Source organism: Plasmodium fragile (genome assembly GCF_000956335.1).
Source record: "Plasmodium fragile strain nilgiri unplaced genomic scaffold supercont1.23, whole genome shotgun sequence".
NCBI classification, from domain to species: domain Eukaryota; phylum Apicomplexa; class Aconoidasida; order Haemosporida; family Plasmodiidae; genus Plasmodium; species Plasmodium fragile.
Genome location: NW_012192603.1, coordinates 333071 through 353196, shown reverse-complemented (window position 1 = coordinate 353196; position 20126 = coordinate 333071). Strand labels below are relative to the sequence as shown.

Here is a 20126-nt window from a genome sequence, read left to right as displayed (position 1 = left end):
TCATTAACAATTCGGCATGGACATTTTGGTGTATATGAACGCAGCGGGCTCTATACATTACTTAATATATATACATTAAATAAACCAAGCGCATAACGGTTGTATAACTTATTCTGACCAAAGTAGCACTCTTGCAATAATTACTAGGCATAAGTCCGTAGAGTACCGCTCTGTATATGTACTCTCATAATTAGGTGATATTATTATACAATTCATGGTGCGTGCCTCTCCCCGCGGTGTAATTGTTGCTTTGTGATACTCATACTTTTCTCACCGTTTTCTTTTGCTTCATACAGTTTGCAACATTCGTTAAGCTTTTTCCCTAGTAATAAACAATAACGAAAATTCTTCTTAATATATTTGTTTCCCGAAAATATTATAAAAATAGTAAAATCACCTTTTTATTCTTCTATTTATTTTTACTTGAGTTTATGTAATGTTATCACAAATTACAATCCTAAGCATATAAACTGGCTATTGATTTTGTGTAATGCATGTAATGCCAGTGTGACTACTACTAAGAAAAAATATATTGTTACTTTTTGTCGATTACGAGTAACCATTTCATATCATTTTTTTTTTTTGTATCGAGTACAAAAAAACTAGCGCTAGTTTATTGTCATTTTAGGTCACTTTCAATTTGATGTGTAAAAAGCTGAAAACAATTCGTATTGCTTAAAAAGCAATTGAAGCTTTTAAAAGCAACAGAGTTAATTACAAAAAAAAAAAAAAAAAAAAAAATTAATAACATGAAGACATATACGGCTAGTACTAGGACTAAAATACTCTTCCTTTGCTTCGAACTTCTGCTATTTATTTCTTTCATCTGTGTGTTACAAAATGTTAATCATGTAGGATAATAGTATATATTCATGTGAGAAATAATGCAAAATGAAAAAAAAACAAAAGCCCGTTATTTTTGTATTCTACATTCTTTTCTAATTTCCTTTTATGTAACCAGCATTTGTGTGCATTACTAAGAGGCATACATGAATAGCCTATTTTTTTTTTTACAAAAACGCATAAATGCCCTTCTTGTTTCTTTTTTCTTCTCTGTTTTTAGGGCATACATTATAACCCTAGGAATTGTCAACAAAATGAGAAATCCAGGAACAACTTAATAAAAGGCAGACAATTAGCTTTACTACATGGACCTGGCCTTCATGGCCACTGTACCGAGACCATTGTGGAAAGTTGTGGACCCAGAAATCCCCATTCCATTAATACATATATACGTAATTCAGGACACCATTGGCCATTTGATCGATGTCACAGGTTAAATAGAATACACCATCACACAGTATCATATTCCCTTATGCTTGATGTACAACTTTATATGTACCGCCGAATAACAACTGCATGCATAACCTACCATTTTCCCCCTCTATATTCCTCCCTGCAGGAGTCACGTGACTTACCATTCACATCATCATCATACACCCATTGTTTCACCAGTGCACCCGGCAGTACCGGTTGTACCGACAGTACCGCCCGTGCCGACAGTGCCGGTTGTACCGACAGTACCGGTTGTACCGACAGTAGGGACAGTACTTGATACTGCTATTCACGGTGCCCTTGGCCTTGGTCCTTTGCCTTGTTCACCATTAAGCTGGTATATGGGATTCAGGACACGATGTATAGCCCCAATGATGTCGATGTTTTGGGGTTTACCAATGTATGGTAGAGGATTAGTATCACTTGCTTTACTCGCTATACCAATACTTATTGTTGTACTTGCAATCATGCTTTCATAGGCGGCCACCTAAGCGCAATATGTGGTAATTTTAATCCTGTACAACGGAAAACAGATAGTACAAAAAAGGGTACATTGTATCTATCAAAATTGACAGTGTGATGAATCAATATAATGGGCATTATAAATAACTGAAATTAGTAAAACAGAATATCATAATATTATGAAAAAAGGACAGACACCAAAATGACTAAATTTATGAATATAACTTATAGTTACTTGCTCATTTATTGAATATTTAAAACGACGCAATCCAAATGACCTATTGTGTGTATCCTATACAATTACTTACACTTTTCAATGAATGAATACTCATTTTTTCTTTAATATATAAATATTCTCTAGTAACTTCTTAATATATTCTTAAATATTGTTTCTCCTAAGAAATATCCATGCATTAACACATAAATATAAAGTTACACCAAACGTTGCATATGTTCCTATGTGAATCTGTACAATTATTTGTCTTATGAAAGCCACAAATTTTCAAGATTTAATACATGTGCATATATAAATTATTCATTTTTATCATATTTTAATAAAATATTTATCAAAAACAACAATTTATACGCAATGCACAAGATTCAAGCACAAATATGAAGTTTTCCAAACCATCTTAACTCAAACATATCAGAAGTGTTAAAGAACAAACTTGCTGTTCATTATGCGAAATATGAATAGAACCCCTCTACGTTTTGAAATGTTGTTCGTGCATATCTCTTAACTTAGGCGTCGCTTTTTGTACACTTCTTATTTTGTCTATACGCAAGAATAGCTGTGTTACCACAATACTAATTTGCTGCAGCTCCCTGTGTAGGCATAAAACTCGACAAAGAACATTTTTTAAATATTCAGTACATCACACGGTTAATGAACTTTTGAAGCAGCACCATTATTTCAAAATTTGTTCGTGTACTCACTAAAAAATAATTATAGGTATGCTTTATTTCATACTACCAAATGAGAAGGAGCGGTGCCGCACAAGGTACTCATTAAAAGTACCAATACATGCGCAATCTACTAATACAGAAGAATTTGTTAATTTTTAATTTTTTTTTTTCAATAGCTAGAAATGTCATAGAACCAGAAAAATATATACATACTACTGTTGAGATTGTTCAAACAGATGTTGCCGCTCTGTGGTGACCCACATTTTAGCTTGCGACAGGAGGGTGAATTTTTCTTCGCGATCAACCGAAAGAAAATAAAAAATTTGGTCATGTTTATCTGCCTGCGCATGAGTTATATATGTGCACTTGAGATAATACATCCATATTGGGGAATGTGGGGAAAACTACTGTAGGACATGACATTATGCAATTCATTACTAAAATATATGATGTATTTTATTTTTTTTACTGATTATTATATATTTATAAATTGATAAAATTGTAGAATGATGCCAGGGAGTTATAAGAAAATTCTACAGAAGTGCGACGGAAGGGGGATAATACGATAACAACAGCACTGATGAGTAGCACACATTATCTAAAATACTGAATCATATTTCACCTTCTGTAACACCTGTACTACTTTTAAACAATTTCTACTTTCCTTGATGTTCATTTATTTTTCATATGATTTTTTTTTTATATTCTCTTTTGGCTTAATTCATTTACCATGTCGACAGATAATTTTTTGTTGCGCATATACCATTATGTATTTCACGTATTAATATTGCTTTATATATTTCTATTTTCATGTTGATTTATTTTATATTTTCCTTTTTCTATTTCCAACTCCGTATGTCTTAACTTTCCTTGTACCTTATACATTTTTGAATGCCTTACGAATCTTTATTCTTTATCTGTTGGGGGAAGCTCCGATATTAGATATAACTGTCCCTCTATGTGTCTCACTCCTATATTTAAATTGTACTACACTGACTTTTGCACATTTTTCACGAGTGTCTTCTTCACCTTATTTAGGTCTTCCACATAACATGGTATGTTTTTGTTATAGTCCCAATTTTTCAGCTTTAATATAAATTGCCCGCATTCCCTGCTCATAATACCTGCTTTTTAAAAGTACAGTATAATTGAACTCTCTTTGCTGCTTCATTATTTGCTAAATGCATACTGATAAAAATGCATGATCAACACATAAACGGTTTGTACATGCGTTCATCCCGCTAATGATGGAATTCCATCTTTGTAGTGCAATTATGCACTGTTACGAAAATGTTAATTATAAATTTCTTAAATTATTCCTAATTGTTGCTGCGATATGCACCATGGCTTATTAGAAAATAAAAAATTACAAATTAATAAACAAATATATATGTGAACAAAAAAAAAAAAAAAAACATACGGCACATTTGTTTTCCATGTTCTGCGGAACTGTTCGCTACCAGTTTCACAGTTTGTGTGCCAGTTTTTCCATTCCTTCCTGCAATAAGCGCTGCGATTACACCTACTATCAAGATGCAGTCATTTCTTATTTTAAATGTTTAAATCATAAGCTAAGACAAGCATTTTTTAAAGGTAATTACAAACAAGGGGTGCTGATTTAAAGGTGTATCATTTGTTCCCTACGCTCATGTGTAATATGTACATGCTCACATTATATAAACTCTAGGATGAGTCTCAAATAGTACAACTGCATACTTCAGTAGTAACAACATTACGACATTTCAGCCATTTCGTTTTCAAGGTTATGGTACCATATGTTGTAAGCCAAAAGTATAATAAAAAAATAGCACTCTTATTGAAACAACACAAGGAAAGGTGAAAGCGCAATATTCAATTGTTCATAGCCTTTTTTTAAGTAAAAACATATTAATCAACTATAAATAAAGCCTTTCAAAAGCGCAAAAGAGGAGCATAGCATTCACCAGGTTACTACGATAGGGTAATCTGTCTTTTCCGCGTCTACACGCACATGCATTTTTATATGTATACTTGCACATACCACAAACGAAAACGGTATATACACCTTTGGCTTTGTAAGAAACATATAGTAATGTATATAACATTATGTGTTGCATCGTGCAGAAAATATAGATAAGACCTATTAGCTGTACCAAGGAATTTCCTAATGGAATGCCTCCAAAATTGATAATCAGGAGAAAGGTTATATAAACTATTAATATAGCACAGAATATATATTTGCGAGTGCTTTTCTTTCATACGTAATTCAAAAACCTAGCCATGGAAAACAACACCACAGATCTTGCAATGGCAACCCGTTGCTACATATGTGAATAGCGCAAACCGTGCATTGCGTACAAATGGATTATTGATATTTCATTTACTATAGTTATTCATCCCACACTTCATGGTTAAGAGGACAGAAAAACTGTTTATCTCGAACGAAAGCAAACGGTTTCAACATAATTCACGTCAGAAGGCTCATCCTTGTGAAGGCCCTTTTGTAGACCACCCTTTGGCAGTATCTATTCACATGTGCTTACATAAAAAATAAATAGAAAATGTTCCTTGCACCTACACTAACAAGAAATAACGAATGCTCTATCCGAAAAAAAAAACTTTGCTCGTAATATATTTATCTTCATTAACATGTAAGAATTTATATGTTATCAAAAAGAATATTACACTCTTTGTTTACTTTAATAATATAATTTGTGAACTTTTCCGAGCGAACTTCTCTTATGGCAACATTGAATATATGAAAACGAGTGTACAGGAGAGAACATCTGTAAGGTTCCTTTTAAATCACATCACCATGTGTTATAACTGCAATTGACCCCATACATAACACAGTTTTATAATATATACACAAAATATGTTCTTTTTTTTTTTTTTTTTCTAATTTGAAATGAAAAAATGATAGATAATAAATTTCTTTAATAATGCATCCCCCCACACATACATGTTTAACCATATCCTTTCAGAAAAATGTGATAATTTTATAAATACTAATTTTCCAAACAGAAGAATGCTATTTGGCGACCCAACAACATATATCCTTTAACGTTTAAAATTTTTGTTAATGTATTTTAATTATCAATTTTGAAAAAATATACTAAAAAGAAGTAAAAAAATTGTAAAGGTAGCTCATACGCAAAAGGCGATTTGATATTCTATAAAATACGCTTAGATATATCTCAATTTATTTATCACTGTTAAAACGTACATAATATATGCACGTATATACAAAACATATAAGCGCTAATGTGTACAAAATAAATAAAGGGTGCATTATTAATATAACTATGCCTTACTTGTGTTTACATGTTCGACCAAATAATTTAATTATGAGATTTTTATTAGTAGTATTTCTGGTCTTCAAATAATACTCTCTTTTGTATTTTATTATTTATTTGCCCACGCTTAGCATTTAATAATTTTAAATTTAATGTTAACTGTTTTTTTGTTTTTTTGCGTTTTAATTATGTGACGAATGTATAATATATTTACCTTTTTTTTAATAGCAAGTTTTTAAGATAAAAAAAAAAAAAAAAAAAAAAGTATCTTATGTATTTATATAGCAATCATTTATTTTAAACCATATTTATAAATGCGGAGTTGTACTTTTCTTACGTAAAGGATATAAGTCCACTTGTACTTGGTAGAATAACTCTATTCATTTTTGCGCAATCGAAAAGGCATATTGTCCTGAATTCAATTAATTTGGAGTCTAACCGCCACTACCATCACCCGAACTCCAACCTAATAAGTGAATACATTTTTATGTACCTTGTATATATTTTTCAGAAAAAATAGAAAAAAAAATCTCATATGACTGGTTATAAAATGATAAACATTAATACAAACTCGAAAAATGAAACACATGAAGGAAGAAAAAAAAAATCGCCATCCATTTTAACGTTATGTGCAATTGCAAATTTTAATCACAAGAATGTAAGGCTAGTTAAACTTACTACTTTTGTAAGCATTGTGCTCCTGTCCTTGTTATTCCTCAATTGTCATTCCTCCCTCTGGTATGTGAAGCACAATTGTTTTCTTTTAAATTATACTTATCTTGGTACATATGTTTATGTAAACCTGCAGGTAGATGCGTAGTCCCTGAATTTCTACCTCACCCTTTTAATTCATAAATAGTTAAAGACATATAATAATTGCACATTACTCTTACATACCTCCCGTTTTATTTTATAGCAACGGTAAGAAATATGGTAGCGACGGTGACGCATTTCAAGGTGAATTAAGTCTACCAAATGGAAGGATCTTAGCCAACAAAGAAACGTTTAATGCAAAACCAGACAGCTTTTTCACATTTAAGGATGAAAACGATGAGAAACTCCGAAGAGGTTATTCGCCATATTTGAAAGTCTACACTAATATAAATGATCTAAATGAACTAAGTGTAAAATCGTTTGAAATATGGAAAAAAGTAATTCAAAATATGAAAGATTATTTCTATTCAGAAACAATTCAAATGGATGAAAGATGGAGAAATTATATGTGGACAATGGTATGGGAAAACCATTACATAAAAAACGTACATCGTATCATTAATAATGTTCTTCAAGACTTAAACAATACAGTAGCAAAAAAAGAAAACATAATTAACACCTGGTTCCTGATGTGTGAAGAGGACCTAGAATTTTTCCTCGAATGTGTTAACGAACAGTGGCTCAAGGTGGTTTCGAATAAACACAACAAAACTGTCCAGGGTGAGCAAACGATGATTGAAGATGCCAAAAATGTGAAGAACCAATTCGAAAAAAAACTTGTAACAAGGATGTAAAACCAAACAACGGTTACATCAAATGAATAAATACGCTAAAATGGAACGAAGCAATGAGCACAATTGCCGTATTCAGATCCATATGAACAATTATCAAATGAATTATAATTGTGAAAATTATATTTTATTTTTTTTTTAGTGTCAGTTTTAAAATATTCTAAGGCGATTATTAGTATAAGATGAAACATGTAAAATATGAAGGTTCAGCGAGAAGAAAAATAACATAAAATTAATAACATCTCAGTTTTAACTAGTGCTTTCTATATATAATATTATTTGTGCGTAGTACTGTGACTTGTGTTTTTTATAGATTACTTATAAAAACGTGAAATGCATATGGCATTCTTTTTCCGTTCCATTTATTATATTTTTCATTATGAAAACCCTAAAGCCTTACTTGTTTAGAGCGTATGGTAATATTCATACGTTGCATTAACCTTTACCCTTTTTAGTAGCCATTTTTACATTTTATATTCCTTTTTAATAATGTTATTTGCAATAGACGATATGAACTCTCCCCCTGGATACATGTTCAAAATAGGAAAGACAGTTGCTTTAAACAATTTTCACCCCTTTGAATTTTACCACCAGCTGACTTGTACACTCATAAAACGGACGCATTAATTGTGTACAATTATATGTGTATCATTTGAAGTTACGTTTTTTATGCAGCCACTTCAACTTGTAGCCTCTAAAAGTGGGATATATTTTATGTGGTCGTGTCGCGAATAAAACGTATAAAACAGCAATGTTGTGTAATAATAACACAGGTAGAAACATGCGACAACGTAAATAAAATTTTTAAAAGTTATATCAACATATCTATGATATATGTTATAAGCTTACACTATTCCCATGGTTAATCCAGTCAGGGGCATGCAAAATGAAGGACAAAAAAAAACTCTTAAAATATAGCTATAACTTAGTTATGTTTTTTTCGCGTATATTTACAACTGTGACAAAAGAATTTACCAGCGCATTGTATTTTTATATAGAACATGAAAAACTTGAAAACGCATACAAGTTATGTGTTTCCACATGCGTGTCACTGTATCTATGTAAATACTAGTACATGTAACTATTAACGAATTCGAATATTAATTTAAAAGTATCATTTTGCTTTTCCATGCAGAATAAAATTTAGCGAAGATTTGTACCCATTATGACATAAAACAAAAAAAAAGTAAGCATTTTACATTGCCATAAGGTATACACCGCCGCCTTTACCCCCCTTTTACTTTATCATGCCAAACTTCTCATGACCTATATATTTCCCCCTAATTTTTATTCGATGAATTTTCAGCTTATGCGGAAAATAATCCAAACCGGAACAGACATTTTATATTTTACTGTTCCATATTATAATGAAAATTTTTGCTTTACCTCATTTTAACAAAGTTGCAAAAAAAAAAAAAAAAAAAAAAAAGACAGTTTTTTATTCACAATTTTGTTTGCACACAACTGTGCATGTACCTATCCTTAAATGAAACATGTTTATCCCTTTCTTCATTTCTAATTTAAAAGCTTTTTGTATATTTTATGCTCGTTGCAATTTCATAACAAATTATTTAAGAAATCTATTCCTGTTAAAAATGTTCGTCGTTCTATAATTCTACTTTATAATTATTTCAACATATCAAAAAAAAAAAAAAAAAAAAAAAAAAAAAAAAAAGAAGTGAATAAATATAAAATAACAAAACAGCGTACATAATTTTTCAGGTCTAAATAAACATTTCACCGAATTTTTTTTTTTCAATTCATAATTATTCGTTGAATTTATAGGAAAAACACATTCATTTTTTTTTTTTTTTTTTTTTTATACATGTATATATATAATGTAGCAATGAGCATTTGTATGCATCAGAGCATTAAACGTGGCTTGCACTCCTAATGAAACGTGTACTGTTTTGTATGTAATATATTTTTTAATGAAACAGTTTTTTTTTGTAATTTTCGAAAAGGGACGACCGGCCTTTACCGGTCTCCGGTATTTTTCAGTTAGGTCATTATAGTAGTAATATCTAGAAAACATGCACATACTCTACCGCAAGTAATCGAGGACACAAAATGGGGGAAAATATGATATGAAGGTTCACAACTTGGTGACATCAGAAAATGTCCCATTTTACACGTACATATGATAAATGATACATAAATATAGCAGCTCTAAATGCAATCCACTTATAAGGGGTGAATTTAAAAACGGACACTGTGGGTATATCTGATTATTTGTATTTGTCTTACACCTTCAATCGCCAAGGTCCTTTTCTCCGCCAATCTCCCTGTGATGCTACGAAAGCGATGGCTTGTTTATTTTTTGTTGGACCATTTTCTTCCACTCTCTTTTCTTTCTCTGCTTTTTCTTCAAACCCTATAAATGATCTTGTAAAATTCATTTATCGTAAAACTTGTTCATGGAGGGATCAGAAAATGCTTTAGCTTCCGCTAATGCTTTAGCTTCGGCTAATCTTTTAGCTTGTTGGCATGGGCATTCTCCAGATGGGGAGCCACCGCCAGCTAGTTTTGCGCCTTTGTCTTTGCAGGTGCATTCAGTATGTGCGTGCGCATGGTGCTTCTCATGGTGCGCATCAACCATTTCTGGCTCGTTATCATCGCCTTCTCCAGTTAAGTACGACATTGGAAGCAATTTCGCCTGTAAAAAAAGGATAGTTCAGGAGTAATTTATATGGAGAATGTAAAAAGAGGATATTAGATTTTCAAAGGTTCGTTAAAAGAATTGGGCCTCCTCATTCTAAAATGAGTGTGACCCTCTGCTCTCTTTATCTGTGAAAGTGTAAGAAGAGCTCTTTTTTCAAAAGAACCCATAAGAAAAATAAAGTTACACAAAAAGCTCCAACGAAACTTACCAAATTATCCAAGTGTCCTTTTTTGTACATGTAGATCAAGAATCCCATGAGAAATATTAATGCCAAAATAGCTAAACCTCTTTTGTCAAAAACGCTCTTACAGGTATCTTTCAGTGAATCTAAGAATGGTTTTTTTTCCGTTTCCTCCTCCTCCTCATCATCCTCATCCTTGTCACCAATTGTACTACAATCATCATCATCATTAGAAGTGTTGATAAAGCCACTGAATAATCCTCTCATATACTTATCTGCGTCCTTCATGAATGGGATTGTGCTTTGCGATGATGCATCATCTTCGGGTTGTGGGATAACATCATCCACATTATTTTTAATTTTGTCGTCGAAAGTGACATTTAAACTACATTTACTACCTTCCATTTTGAATTAATAGGTAAAATAAATAATAATAGTTTAAGCTTATAAAAGTGGTAGAAAATATAGTAGAATAATTTTTAGCTATACAGATAATAATGTATATATATAAAATTTTCCCGTGATATTATTGGTATTTTCAATAATACAATAAATGTGGTTAAGTTTATTTTTTAAAAAAACTTAAATGTCAATTAATTAATTTTCGAATACATGAATTTTTAGTTCGAAGTTTAATTAACAGTAATATGAACAAAATAAATAGCAATAAAAGAGAGTATGTATTTTTATTAAGAATAAATCTTTAATTTCTTGAACTATTTTAATATTTTTGTAATTCTCAAAATAATTATTCTTTTCAACGTTAGGGTTACGGGATAATTTTAATTAAATAAAAAATTAGAACACAAAATGGACGTTATTTTTCCTTTTATCTCGTAACGGATCTATAAATGCAAATGGTTTTTATTAAAAAATAGTATGTTATAAAATATTCTTTTCCCCTACACTTATTCTTAAAAAGAAATTTAAATAAAATCACATTCACTAATATGTGCCAATTTATCTGTAATTCACCTAAATCGTGCTTTTATAAAAATAATTCAGGGGAAAACACATTTTTTTAAATAAATAAAAATATGTTGTTTTTATTTTATGTTTTTGTATAAGGGGAAATTAATGAATTGTATATCTTTTCTCAAATTTTAATTAAATCGAGGGGAAAATAATTAAATGGGAATATGCATACAAAAAAAGCAAAATACTCTTCACATGCAATCAAAATTTTTTAGATGGAAAGAAATAAGAGGGTAACGCCTTAAAGAACAATGCTATACATTATACAAATTAGAAAAAATTTTCTCATATGCAATAAATAAAAAATAAATTATTGCGACCTTAAAAATGGTGTAAAACTCCGTCATGCAATGATGCTATTTTTATGCTTTGTAGTTTTTTTGTGCCCATCTCCCGTATTTTTTTCCATCTCCGGGTTATTTAAAAATAATTCTACAAAACTCAATTCGCTAAATTAAATTTAAACAAGTTTCCGCAGGCGACGAATTTAAGCACGTCACTTAAAAATCACAAAATAGCAATTTCTAAAACAAAAAAAAAAAAAAAAAAAAAGCATGCATTTTTCTAAGTCATATTAACGAGGAGTATTCTTCAAAGAATCCATCGCCCCCCAAAAAAATGCATAAATAATATATCGTAGTATTTTATTTATGTATATATATTTGCTTTCCCCTTCAGTTTTGCGCCTTCTATAAAATGAACTCATATGTCTTTCTTTTCTGGTATGTCGAGTTCACCAGTTTTTTTAAATATTAATAAGACGAAAACCCCCATTTAATTTGTTAGATAAACTTGTTCTTCGTTTTTCTAGTTTCCTTTGCAGCGAAACCCATACAAAATACGCTTCTGCAGAGAAGAAGCAATTTTTTCTAAAATATTTTATTTTTACTCTTTTATTTCATTACCCTTTTTCATTATTCATTCATCAGGGATAATATCATTCACTTTACACCAATATGAAGGAATTGTGCAATGAACAATAAAATAATGTTCTAAAAGGGGTTTGTCCAATATTATACTATATTATTTACACCTGTCCTCATTTGCCATCATATTCTTTGATGCTTCTGTTCCCTCTTATGAGGAATTAAAAAAGTAAAAAAAAAAAAAAAAAAATGATAAATTATTCCATTAACCCGGTTTATATTAGATCAACTAATCGATCATTGAACCCCCGGATCCGTAACTTTCTACGTCTTCCAACATTAATAATGGTTTCATACACCAATAAGACACATATGAGTTTTTTTTTTTCATTTTTATGAACCTCATTTTGTTTTAAACTTTTCCAAGATAAAGTTACCTCCCGCCCCCATTCGTAAAGCGTATTAAATTCCTGTAAATACGTCGCGTATATTATGGTGTATGCGGAAAATTCCTACTTTTTAAATTAAATTTTGCACAAAGGAACCTTAGCGTCTTTCAAACAATATGTCACATGTCCTCTTATTTTACTAATACCCCCACACACCTAAATGCTAAGCACAATTGTATTTCACCCAACTTTTTTTAAAATTTAAACTTTCTTCAATTTTTAAAATCGGGACATTTCACATAAACGTGATGTTATGATATTTTTGATGAGCCTTTGCTTTGCCTTTTCATACCATACTCAGGCAGGATAATTCAGCCTTTATCCCTCCTATGTAGTCCCTTTAAATTCCTGTCATTAGAACCGCTCTGTACAGCAATATACTTATTTATGTCAGGTATTTCACGGTACAATTTGCTCGAAAGGGTGTAATAATAAACGAAACACAGCCATTAAACACATTTCCATTTGCCCAGCTCGGAGCAATATTTTTGTTATGTAGCTGTTTAATTATATTTGTTTGTAAGGTTAAATGTAGCTTATGCGCATTGAGCATTCTCGCCACTGTTGTTATTTTTTTTACCATGTACACAACTGTCATAAATAATATTTTGTACATGTTTATACGGGGATTAAAATGTATATGTCTATCACAAGTATATTTGTAACATTCTCCAGCAGTACATACCTCATAAGTGTGGTACCCATCCTGCTCATTCTGTTAACCTGAATGGATGCTTTTGCAGTATCACAACTTTAAATTCAAACAAGTAGTACAGCTATCACGCGAGTACAACAAATTAGAACCACGTGAAAAAGCACAAAAGTAATGTCGAATCCTGATTATTATGTGCTCACTAATATATGTTTGCAAGTGTTCGTCCTTTTAAATTGGGTACAATATAGCAGCAATTGCAGTGGCACTCGTGTATACAATTATATCTACACACTATGCGACAACGGGTGAATACCCATGCTTCAGAAATGTGATACACCCCTCTACCATAATGGTATACACTAACACAAAGCAGAAGGAAGATGATAGCATGCACACAACTCAACCTATTTGGATAACCACATGGCCATATCATCCTTTAAAGACATCCCCATGAGCTTATAATAGCTGTGTTAAAATGATACTCCCCTTAAAATGTGTTCGCTGTCAAACGAAAAGATAAATATTCTTAATTGGGAGCTATTTATTCCTACTCATGAAACCATGTTAACCTTGTAAATCCCATTTTGTCATGTTATTTTTACGAAAAAGAAACGAAAATAAGTTTTGCGTACAAAGATATACATCATAATTGCGCATTTTCAAAATTGACCAAATGGATTTACACAAAATTGCAACCCAATATGTGCCAAAAACATGGCTCTTCAATTCGTATTCATAGTGAGACTTTTACGAAGCAAAAAGTTGTGCAAAATGGTCAAATGACCTGATTAAAATTTTATTCATATACAATACCATCCCCCCTGTCAAAATATCCCATTTCAAGAAATGAACATAAAAAGGAAAAAACTTCTCCATAGCTACACTTCACAGATTACGAAAGAAATATATTTGAAATGTACAGAATGAATAGTTTTGTGCATGTTTTTTTTCATCCTCCACGCGCAACGGATATGAGCCTTTATATGCTCCCTTTTAAATGGAAAGTGTCTTTTTACAGAAAACCCGTTTCTACATTCTTCTGTATATATCGTTGAATAAATGCAACTACGACGAAGTAATTATGCGCTTACGCATAGTCATAAAAAAAAAGGAGAAAAAATAAATATAATCACGCGGAAAACAAAATTAAAAAATATGCAAATCATTTTTTTGCCAAACAGAAAAATTCCTAAAAAAAAATTTATAAATTATTTTTAATGTAATATAATAATTATATAAATATATTTATGCATCTGCCGGGAATCGAACCCGGGTCACTTCGATGGCAACGAAGTATTCTACCACTAGACCACAGATGCTTACAAAACACTACGCTTGCTCTACGACTACAACATAAGATCCTGAATACACTTATAAACTTCATTAAACAGCATCAGCACTATGATCAATATGGATATGCATGTGAACAGGTACAAGAACACATATATGTATGTTCTTTGCTCTTTTTCCATAGCTATATCTACAAAAAAAAAATATCATCATATGAATGCGAAAAAGCATTAGGGAAGGGATAAAAACATGATTAAAATTTTTATGCAGAATTTTTATTCATATTAGAATTTTCTCGCTTTAAATTACTACCGAAAAGACTGTGTACATGCAGCAAGTCGCCTTAACTGAAAGGAAAGATATATTTCCAATCAGGCATTTTTAATCATAGTTTTTCTCGCAGATGTTTCAACATCAATGCGAAAATAAAAATATCACAGTTGTTTACAATTTCGCACGAAATGCTATTGTAAGCTCTATTTTTACATCATCTAATGAATAATAACTGTAATTAATAACTTAATGGGCGCGTAGCTCAGCGGTAGAGCAGCTGACTGCAGATCAGCGGGTCCATGGTTCAAATCCGTGCACGCCCTTCTTTTTTTTTTATTTTATTTTTTTTTTTAACTTGCCTGTTTTGTAAAACACAGTTTTGCGTAAACTCACAAAAATGATGAAATTAAAAATAGCTTTATTTTGTTTTCTTTTTTTTCACTGTAGCCTTATAACAGTTTCCAACATAAAATCCACATTTATTCGCTTTAATCGTTTCACTAAAATTCAACTTTTACGTTTTGCCTTATCACGATGCTGTTCATTCTCATGCATGCATAATGTTGCAAGGATCTATTGAACCAGCAGACCACGGCGGATCGGTAAAACTTTCATTAAGCATATCTATGTTGCTATAAACATGGGCCTCAGCTGAACATTTCAAGATGATTTTATGTCAGCTACGCTTTTTTACATACATTGTGTACACATTTGCGAGGTATATAAATGGGACATAAAATTGCACAACCCTATACATGCATACATTTACGTGCTCATTTGGGCTCACAGACCGTACATCAGCCTCAAATTTACTCATGCACTGCGAGCATGTTTTAAAACACTGTTTTGGGTTAAAATAATCGCATGAAATCGTTTCCGTTGTGAAATGCAACATGCATGCAGATGATAACGGTAAATACAGTTCCATGCGATGTGGCCCAAGACAAATGTGTAGCCGTTTCTTTAAAAACAAAACAAATAACTCACTTTGCTATGCGCCTTTTCCATCGTAATAGACGCGCAATAAAGACAGCGCGATATTCACATCAGTATATATGTTATAACTCAATGTGTGAATAATAGCAAACACAACTTAAACGTTTTACAGCTAACAGGACTGTTCTTACGAATTCTTCCAATTTTAGTTCTTTACTTCCTTTTAAAACTCAACACTTTTCTCGAAGAACTTTCACACATATATAATTTTATGCATATGTATTATGTAACGAACAAAATAACGCGAATGTACAGGGGAAGGTAATATATATTCAGCGTTCTTTTGAAACATATATAAATATAAATTAGCCTTAAGGGAAGCCAAGTACGTAATGACATATACGTAATGCTTTTTTCCAATTCGTATATAGTGTGAACATAATTGTTCCCTCCAGAAAAATTACATTCTTTTGCTCAGCAAATATAGTTCTTTTTTACACTTTACATGCAATTTTCCTATTCATTTGCGCATTTGTTTAGTTCAGTTAAAATTTAACGAACTGCTTGTAATTTTTTTTAAAACATGTATAATTAAGCATTCGATGAAAACAGAATATGATCGATCATAAAGGAGGATTCTTTTTTGCTCATAAAAATGGATATAAAAAAAATAATAGTGTGCAAATTAACTTATTTCCATATCACCCCCTTAAAATTAAAAAAAAAGAAGAAAAATTAGAAATCCTTCACTTTTCCTTTTCCAAGAGAACTTTTTAAAATGCTGCGTTCACTAAGTATTCGTTACATACTTAATTATCCCCACAAAGATATTCTTTTTCTATATTAAAATTTTACATATGAATTTTCTAATATGTTTTTCCTGCTAAATGAAAAAAAAAAAAAAAAACAAAAAATTTACCTTACACCAGATGGGACTCGAACCCATAACCTTTGCCTTAGGAAGGCATTGCGCTATCCAATTACGCCACTGGTGCTAATTACTATTTTATTCCCCGCATCCTCTACTTTGGATTAATTCGTTTAAATTCATAAAAATGAAATCTACGTGCTTTGCGTTTAAAACATATATAAATAATAGAAGCTATAAGAACCCAGCAAGTGCGCATGAATATGAACCGCAAATAAGCCTCAAATACGTTTAATATAAAAAAGGAGCCTTGTATATATTTTTTTATACTGTTTATAAAACATGTACGCATAATGGAGACACGCAAATGGGAATAGAAACCAACGTCGATACGGTACCATTTTCTGTTCTTTATTTTTTTCGGACATTTCATACCCGCAAAAATGCTATACATGTATTTAGCAATATTTCGCTTTACTCAACTGTGCCAAAAAATATGCTGTTTTTATATATAATTTTTAAATTCAAAAATTCTTCATCCCATAATGCTCTTGTTCAGTATGAACACCTTTAACCATGAAAACGGTCATATTTGTGCCCTTTGAAGTTGACTTTTATTATAATGCAGAAATTTGAATCAAATTGAATTTTATGGTAAAAATTTGTGACAACAAAAATGTAATATAGAAAAAAAGAGTACTTGCAAATTGAATTAAAAAAATATGTGCACATAAAATGAAACATCGCAACATATTTTTGTACATATAAATATATGTTTAACAATTACATGTGTTTATATGTATGTTTTTACGGGCTAAATCGCGCTCATGCTTATATGTTATACAGAGTTTCCATTGGACTAAATTTATTTTTGTATGTTTCGTGCAAATTTCGACACAATAGGATTTAAGTGCTTTATAAATATGAACATTGGGCCTATGGCGCAACGGTAGCGCGTCTGACTCCAGATCAGAAGGCTGGGGGTTCGAATCCCTCTGGGCTCACGTTTTTCCAGAGGTTGTTGTTTTTTTCTTCCTTTTGTTTTTTTTTTTCTCTTTTTAAAAACAAAATTTTGTAAAATGTTGTTTTAAGAAACAAATGTTCTGATGCATAGATGACCCTCTTCCACAATAGCTGAACATTCATTTTTGCAGCAGCGCCAGATAATATCTAAATATGTGCTTAAAAAATTATTTCCCCAAAGCAACCGGGGCGTACTTACTTGCCCATATGTAACGTGCACACTAATTCCGTGCGCAGTACGATTGCCAGAAAAGTATAATTCCTCAATTTGTATAAAATAAAAAATATATATATGTTGTTAATTATCTATTTGTTTCACATACATATAGAAAATGTACGAAAATCACTTTGCTTCAATTGTGGAGTACGCTGTTCTAAATGCAGCATTTTATTTATACGCGTGGCATTGTTTAAAAGCGCAAGCCATTTTCCCATAACATTTTGTATAATTTTGATTCAAATCATTATTGTAGAAATTTTACAATAGTGCTCATATAACACCTCTCATTAAGGAACTAACTATTTTGCGAAAATTCAATCATTTCAGGTGATTTTATGTCAAATTGAAGTTAAATTTTTTGTGTGTTTGTCAATCTACACGCAAGGCGTCCTTTACACATACTTAAATTCCTTTTTTTTTATTCTTCCCATACGCGACTTTTTCCTCTTGCCATAATGTACATTTGTTAGTAATTTTAATTTTTTTGGATAATTAGAAAAAAAAAACAAAAAAAAGGAACGATGCGAAAAAGTATATGGCAATTTTCATAACCATTTTTTACTGTTATTCATATGTTAAACGCATATTATTTATAATAAAGCAATTGTGATTGTAATTTTTCTTATAAAACAGATTTCATCAATAATATTAGGACAAAAATAGCATAACAGTTTCCTTTTACGCTAATTTTATTATAGTTGTTTTTTTAAGTATTTTATTTTCAAGAAAAAAAATTAGGCCGGGCAGGAGTCGAACCCACGACCTCCCGATCCGTAGTCGGGCATTCTATCCAACTGAACTACCGGCCCTTATTTTCATAATGGCACAATTGTAGCACTAATTAACATTTTTCTGGTCGTATTCTACTATGAGTGCTTATTAACTCGAATGACTATATGCCGAAAAAAAAAAAGGACTGCGAAAAAGGATTCCTTTCTTAATACCCCAAAAAAGCGAAACTTCCAACGAAAGTGGGCAATTTTTTTTTTTCCTCCTCATATGATTCTGTTGCATAAGAATATATATGGCCGCTGCGTGTTATGCAGTTCTGCATGTTTATTTTGTACCACATTGCAATTTGCTTCTGCAAATATGGCTTAACGCAAACATGACAGAAAACAATATTCGCGCGAGGTGAATGCCGTATGATGATCCCATGCTGACTTCTCACTTATTAATAAAATTAAAATGTAATAGCGACTTGGGTATAGATCCTACTTTGATAAAATTATAAGTATTATAATGAAAACAAATTGGTAGGTAGGTAACAATCATATGTTAATACATAGACTTGTATGCTGCTCACAATATGCCTATGTACTATATAAAAACTTGCTGCCCATTTTAAAATACCGCCCTTTTCCACACCATGGAAAAAACAATTAATTTAAAAGAGAAAGGCGTTTTCCCCATTCTATAATTCTTTTTCCTTAATGACGGTACTTATCATCACCACATTTGAGTGTATGTTAAATATGACAATCGCTATGGTTTTACAAATAAAAGGAAAAATGTTCACAGCTCATACGTCTGTTTTAGAAAAACGTGTTGACGCTTTGGCAGCAGCTTTCTCACATGGGCATAAATATGGCCATGTGCTCTTTTTTGTCAATTGATTCATAACGTTCCAATACGAACTTACACATTGTTCCAGCTCACTTGGACGCAAACATATCCCCTCTAATTACAAGTGATACTTCATTTCCATCTTTGCTCTTGAAGCATACATATAAAACTATCCAATTTTACCAAAATTAATGTTCCAAAGGGGGGCCTACACATAACAACGGTCCTTTAAACAACAAAGCTTAGGATTATAAAACGAAGCAACTGCTTTAATTAATAACAATTTGTCCCATTTCACAATTCCCTCCCTTGGTGCCTCCTTTTAATCACTTAAAATGCTGTACATAGTCGCCACAAGAGAAATGTGTTGTTACAAATACGCTTTACACAACCTTGCGCTGTGGCAAACGTGTCATAGCGAAGGCATTCCAAAGGGGAATGTCATTCTAACAGATTATTACATGCGAACCAATCAATTCGTGACGAAAAAAGTGATAGAAATTTGCTAACTTTGAAAATTTATAACACATTGTAGTTTTCTTGATGATTATTTATTGTGCGTGGACCACAAGGATAAATATATGATGGTCCTAATCCATTTGTGCATTGTATGTGCCATTCACACATAAAAAAGATTAAAAAAAAAAAAAGCAAAAAAGCACACCCATCGTTTTAATCAAGCTCTTTTTAATGTAAAAAAAAAAAAAAAAAAAAAAAAAAAAAAAAAAAAAAAAAAAAA

The 20126-nt window shown here is 31.4% G+C and overlaps 3 protein-coding genes and 5 non-coding genes across 8 annotated transcripts; 4 read left to right on the top strand and 4 right to left on the bottom strand.

The window, feature by feature from the left end:
• Window positions 1–1402: 1402 nt before the first annotated feature.
• On the top strand, window positions 1403–1555 carry AK88_02433 (uncharacterized protein; the record flags this gene model as incomplete). Its single annotated transcript, XM_012480059.1, has 1 exon — window positions 1403–1555. A coding segment is annotated over one exon (153 nt), but the record flags the coding sequence as incomplete, so codon positions are not given.
• A 4913-nt stretch (window positions 1556–6468) lies between these two features.
• On the top strand, window positions 6469–7426 carry AK88_02432 (uncharacterized protein; the record flags this gene model as incomplete). Its single annotated transcript, XM_012480058.1, has 2 exons — window positions 6469–6656; window positions 6835–7426. 2 exons carry the CDS (start codon window positions 6469–6471, stop codon window positions 7424–7426), a joined length of 780 nt encoding a protein of 259 aa, XP_012335481.1.
• A 2392-nt stretch (window positions 7427–9818) lies between these two features.
• AK88_02431 (uncharacterized protein) lies at window positions 9819–10671 on the bottom strand (the record flags this gene model as incomplete). Its single annotated transcript, XM_012480057.1, has 2 exons — window positions 9819–10079; window positions 10294–10671. The coding sequence occupies 2 exons, from the start codon at window positions 10669–10671 to the stop codon at window positions 9819–9821; spliced, it is 639 nt and encodes a 212-aa protein (XP_012335480.1).
• A 3788-nt stretch (window positions 10672–14459) lies between these two features.
• Window positions 14460–14530, bottom strand: AK88_02430. Its single transcript has one exon. It is a non-coding gene; the product is annotated as a tRNA-Gly (tRNA).
• Window positions 14531–15025: 495 nt separating this feature from the next.
• Window positions 15026–15097, top strand: AK88_02429. Its single transcript has one exon. It is a non-coding gene; the product is annotated as a tRNA-Cys (tRNA).
• A 1534-nt stretch (window positions 15098–16631) lies between these two features.
• AK88_02428 lies at window positions 16632–16705 on the bottom strand. Its single transcript has one exon. It is a non-coding gene; the product is annotated as a tRNA-Arg (tRNA).
• Window positions 16706–17510: 805 nt separating this feature from the next.
• Window positions 17511–17582, top strand: AK88_02427. The gene has a single exon. It is a non-coding gene; the product is annotated as a tRNA-Trp (tRNA).
• Window positions 17583–18556: 974 nt separating this feature from the next.
• AK88_02426 lies at window positions 18557–18630 on the bottom strand. Its single transcript has one exon. It is a non-coding gene; the product is annotated as a tRNA-Arg (tRNA).
• Between the last annotated feature and the right edge of the window lie 1496 nt (window positions 18631–20126).